Source organism: Echinops telfairi, unplaced genomic scaffold (assembly GCF_000313985.2).
Source record: "Echinops telfairi isolate 266 unplaced genomic scaffold, ASM31398v2 ScPeMD7_3;HRSCAF=10, whole genome shotgun sequence".
NCBI classification, from domain to species: Eukaryota; Metazoa; Chordata; class Mammalia; order Afrosoricida; family Tenrecidae; genus Echinops; species Echinops telfairi.
The window spans coordinates 15,320,914-15,326,158 of NW_022103899.1; the positions used below are offsets into that span (position 1 = coordinate 15,320,914).

The 5,245-nt window shown below is 38.9% G+C and overlaps 1 protein-coding gene across 2 annotated transcripts in view; it reads left to right on the forward strand.

Annotated features, from left to right (window-relative positions):
* ASNSD1 (asparagine synthetase domain containing 1) overlaps positions 1–3,274 on the forward strand; it is a 10,670-nt gene extending 7,396 nt beyond the window's left edge. For both annotated transcript variants that reach the window (XM_045297095.1, XM_004701726.2), the window contains one exon: positions 2,854–3,274. In XM_045297095.1, coding sequence (XP_045153030.1) covers positions 2,854–3,130 — 277 coding nt within the window. In that variant the 3' untranslated portion in view covers positions 3,131–3,274. The remainder of the gene's footprint in view (positions 1–2,853) is intronic.
* The last annotated feature ends 1,971 nt before the right edge of the window (positions 3,275–5,245 follow it).

Consider the following 5,245-nt stretch of genomic DNA (forward strand, 5'->3'; position numbering starts at 1 on the left):
AGACGTCGGACAGGGCAAGATATGACAAAATACCCATTTATAAACTATCAAGGGCTCATGCGGGAGCGGGGAGGGAGGGGAAAAATGAAGACCTAATGTCGGGGGTTTAAATGGAGAGAACATGTTTTGAGAAACGATGTACAAACGTGCTTTACACAATTGATGTGTGTATGGATTGGGATAACAGTTGTATGAGCCCCTAATAAAATGATAAAAAAAAATAAAAAGAAAACAATGCACTAACAAAAAAATAAGGACATTTCCAGATAAACAGAAGCTAAGAGAAAAAACAAAACAAAAACAAAAAAAACAAGAAGGGTACCAGGGCTGTTTTGAGAATGATGAGGGCAATGAATGTACAAATGTGCTTTACACAATTGATGTACGTATGGATTGTGATAAGAATTGTATGAGCCCCTAATAGAATTATTTTAAAAATTAAAAAAAAATTTAGTGGATAAATTTTATAGGGCAAATCAATGATTGCTACCAAATATCTGTCCCAACTTTTGGTTTATGAATCTCTCCCTGCAAGGTTAACCCTAATAATAAAAGTAATATTTATAATATTCTTTAAAAAAAGAGCAGCAGGGCAAGGGTACAAACATGCATGAATAGGGGGTCCAACTAAACTTCAAAGACATTGGAACACTATGACATACCTACTCTGTCTGAAGCTTGGTTGCCTGTACGTAGTTGTCATTCTGATGTTGCCAGTGTGGCACAGAAATGTTTTACTTCTGTGAGTTCATTAGAACAAATACCCAGTACAAAGTCTATAAACTGCTATCCATGTGTTATGTGTGTGAGAGACAGAAAGAAATATATCCATTACCTCATTTAAGTTAGAAGAAAATGAAAACCCTTAATTTTAGAGGCTCCATGAAAGACTTATACCTTCAGGTAAAAATGCATAGGAATAATGGTTAAAACAGCTTATACAGAATAGTGATTTAACAAATGCCATATAATATATCTAAATTATATTTATTATGATCTTGACATATGTATTAGCCAAACCACTGCCATCAAATGGAGTTGGACTCATGGTGACCCTATCAATATAGGTTTCCAAGACTAAAACTTTAATAAGCAGACACCCTCATCTTCCTCCTGTGGTGGTTGGTGGATTTGAACTGCATACCTTGTGGTTTGCAGTCTAACCCTTAACCCACAGTACCACCAGGGGTCCTTATATGTATGAACAGTAATCTGCTAACCAGCTGTCTTCTATTTAAAATTAACTTTTGAAGTTAACTTATTTTTATAAAATATTCCTTATAATAAATGTCTTTATCCATTTTAATCTCTAGATAGAATAAACCTAGTGAAGTAGAAACCTGTCTTGCGATTTGAGGGATTAGGGCAGGGGTTATTAAAGCATTTCAAATAATAACGGGCATACTTGTAAGAAATTAGATTAAGGGTCAGAAAGTTATTTTTTAATTTAATACTTTGTTCTATGCTTTGCTAATCTTTTGCCAATTAAACACTAAATGTTAATTACTAAATGCAGCATTTGTGTAGCTCCTCTATGTAGCTGTCTCAAATCTATAAACTTCATTTTCTTAAGACAAGCTAAAAAACAAACTGTTAACTTCTAAGGCATCTCCAAGGACACCATGGGAAACAATTTGAAATTTTTCTTGATACCACAGACATCATTTTTACTTACTTGTGGGAGACCAGCCTCCCCACAACTAAATGAGTCTAAGGGGTGGTTGTATAATTGAGGAGTAAATTAAAGAGACATCAGACAAGATAAAGTATGCAAGAGCTCACCTCTCAGTCATGACTTCAGGAGCCAGGCCCAAGCAGAGAGAGAGTAATGTAATCTCACGAGCTAATATAATCTTGGGCACACAGGCCACTGGTAAGCACATATATAACAGGAAGGTTGTACAATAGGTGTACATGCAATAGGAAGGGTTGTACTAGAGGTGTACTGGTGACAGGAAGACCCATATATAACAAGGTGGGCAGAGTTTAGAGTCAAGGTGGCAGCCTGACCTTGGTCTTCTGAGTTGGCTTGACCTTAGGTGTCTGCGCTCTCCCTTCAGGGAAACATTCCATTATCCTTATCAGAAGGGAGTGGGCCCTACTTAGGGTGGGACAGACAAAGGGTCTGATTGCTTTAGATGGCTGGCAACCCTTAGGCAGATAATCTTTAAGCAGTTGACCCCCAAGTGTATAGTCAGTGGTCATGTGTTCACAAACAGCACCTTAAATTTGGCATTATTATGGGGGAGCATAACTTTTACTTAGGAGAATGTGAGTGGGACGCATCTCCAATCCATGAATGTGAAGGTTTCCTCCACAGGAGCTTTGACCTCTCAGACTTCTTAACGTATGAATGTTGAGAATTTGCCTGCATACACTCTCTTCCCAGTTCTGTTTCCCACACTTAATTGAGGGTTGGACTATTTTATGGTATATTTATTAAGATTATTCATGCTATAAAATATTCAAATTTTCAACTGTTAAAATTTTAGCTATAATATGAATAGTTATTTTTATGTGAGAACAGTGCCCTCTGTGAACTTCTTGGATGATAAAACAATTTGCCCAGGACTAATAACTTAAAGGTTGATGGTTCAGACCCAGCCAGTGGCTCTGTGGAAGAAAGACCTGGTGAGTTATAACAAAAATCCTAGAGTCATTCTACTTTGGTAGTACAAGGGTCACCGCGAGTTTGTGGAATTGACTTCATGGCAGCAGATTTGTTTTTTGGTTTTATTGCCACCTAAGGTTAATTGTTATATTGTGAATGTTAGTATATTGAATAGTGTGTATCAAGAATAATCAGAACACATTGGTTTCTATAATGATGGCATATTTATCTATTTGTTTTAGATTTCCTTTCCTGGATGAAAACGTTGTCTCCTTTCTAAATTCCTTACCAATTTGGGAAAAGGCAAACCTGACTTTACCCCGTGGAATTGGTGAAAAGCTACTTCTGCGCCTTGCAGCTATGCAACTCGGTCTCACAGCCTCGGCTCTGCTGCCCAAACGGGCCATGCAATTTGGATCCAGAATTGCAAAAATGGAAAAGAATAATGAAAAAGCATCTGATAAATGTGGAAGGCTCCAAGGAGTTTCTTTAGAAAACCTTTCTATTGAAAAGAGATGAAAATGTAATATTCTCACAATGTAACTATTTACAGAATAACATTTATGTAAAAATAAAATCCGGTACTTCTCTGCTTTATTATTATATAATTTGGTGGATTTAAAATGTATTAATTAAACTCTGTAACTATTCTTGGTGCATACAGCCATTTGATTGGTTATTGCTGCTGCTGTCAGAGTCCCTTTGAGGAAACCTGGGACTCTGGAACATGGAATGAGAGCCTCTGATGGCTCTTCAAATCCCTCTGAACCCTCAGATTTCCAGAGTTCCCTAATATGATCTACCACTTCCCTTGGACTGGAAGATTAACTGCCAAGGTCTCCCTAAAAGACAGCAGGTGCTTCCCTCAGGAGTTGCTTCTACCTTCTTTACTGACAGCAAGACTAATAACTAGGCTTAAGTCTGAGCATGACTAGATTTGAAGAGTGATATGTCTGATAAAATAGATTTGCACCAAAGGAGCTGTAAGAGCAAACATACTAGCAGGGCCCTGCCCAGAATACCTGATTTTGGAATGAGAGTATTTGACAACGGAGGCCAGAATGTAAAACTGGATAAGCAAGTAGACTTGGGAGGACTTTTTTAGAAGATGGAATTTAATTAACAGCCTGATAAGGATATCAGGGGAAATACTGTCAGGATGGCTCATAGAGCCTTAGAGAAAATGGTGGGCAATGCCAAAAGAAGTGCCCTTGACAAGTAGAAGAATAGATACAGAATTGGAGGGATGTGGCGTGCTACAAAGGATATACGTGAGACCAAAAACCCAACCGAGGATTACATTCTATAGGATTTTTTAAAAATAGGACTGCACTAGAGAGGGAATTAATCCAATGTCACTAGAAAGTTTATCAGTGGCTCACGTCTGAGGAAGCCAACAGCCTCATCTTCTAAAGAGCAGTTGATAAATTTGAACCACTGACCTTGTGAGAAAGGCAGGGAAGCCATATCTGACCTTGTCCCAAGTCCAACTATAACAAGGCAGGGATCAGACTTGCCCCCACCTTCCAATCATTCTTAGGCCAAACTGATCTTCCCACACTACTTTTCTACTGGGTTCCATAATTGATCTTGCAGTCTCGGGTGGAACTTCTATCAAAGCTTTGTTTTATCCCATGCCATGGCTTCTGGTGCTTCTAGTCTGAGCCTTAACCACTTTACACAGATCTTGAACCTGACCCACTGTTGGCTCCTCCACCTTGGTGTTCCTGGGAATTCCTTCTTCCTGCATCTGAGATGATTATACACAAGAACCCCAAACCAAAGTCTGCCATTCCAGTTGATGCCAACTCATAGTGACCCTAAAGGACAGGATAGAATTGCCCCTGTGTTTCTGAGACTGTTCACAGGAGTAGAAAGTCACTGTTTTTCCTGAAGAGTGGCTGGTTGTTTCAAGCTATGGCCCTTGCAGATTGCAGCCCACCTATAACCACTCTGCCAACAGGGCTTTCTTCTTTATTGTGATTTTAACTAAAAGTAACCAGGATAGAAAAGTCCTATTAAGAAATTTCACTAGAGCAATTCTGTGGTTATCCTACGTTTAAGCAGTTGACCTCCAAGTGTATAGTCGGTGACGATGTATTTGCAAACAGTACCTTAGATTTGGCATTAATATGAGGAGGGAAACCTGGAAAATAACTTTTCTGTTTCCCACAACCGTGGGGAAGGAAAATGTTCAGGCATTTCAAAGTCTGTTGACCCAGTCAATATGTCTGAGAATGTGTTTGCCTTTCCTGAACATAGAGCCTCAACCAGTGCCACTACCTGACAGCTTATGCCTCCTGAGTCGCAGATATGGAATCCCAGACAGTACAGCATCTCAGTTGATGTCACCAAGGGAACCACTTCACAGCAAAGGAAGTGCAGGACCTGTGATGAAGTGCCAAGTTGACCTCCAAGACAACCCTTGCCAAAGATTTGATTCAAGTTAAGCCATCAGGGTCCATGAATGACAGCAATGACATTGACATATATGTATTTTCTATATAGGTGTAAACATACAAATCTCAAACAATGGCATTTTGACATCATCTTGCCCTAAAACCACAAACATTTGTTGATTACTCCCATTGTAGATAAAACATAATACAAGAGAACCTCTATGTGGCTAATTTC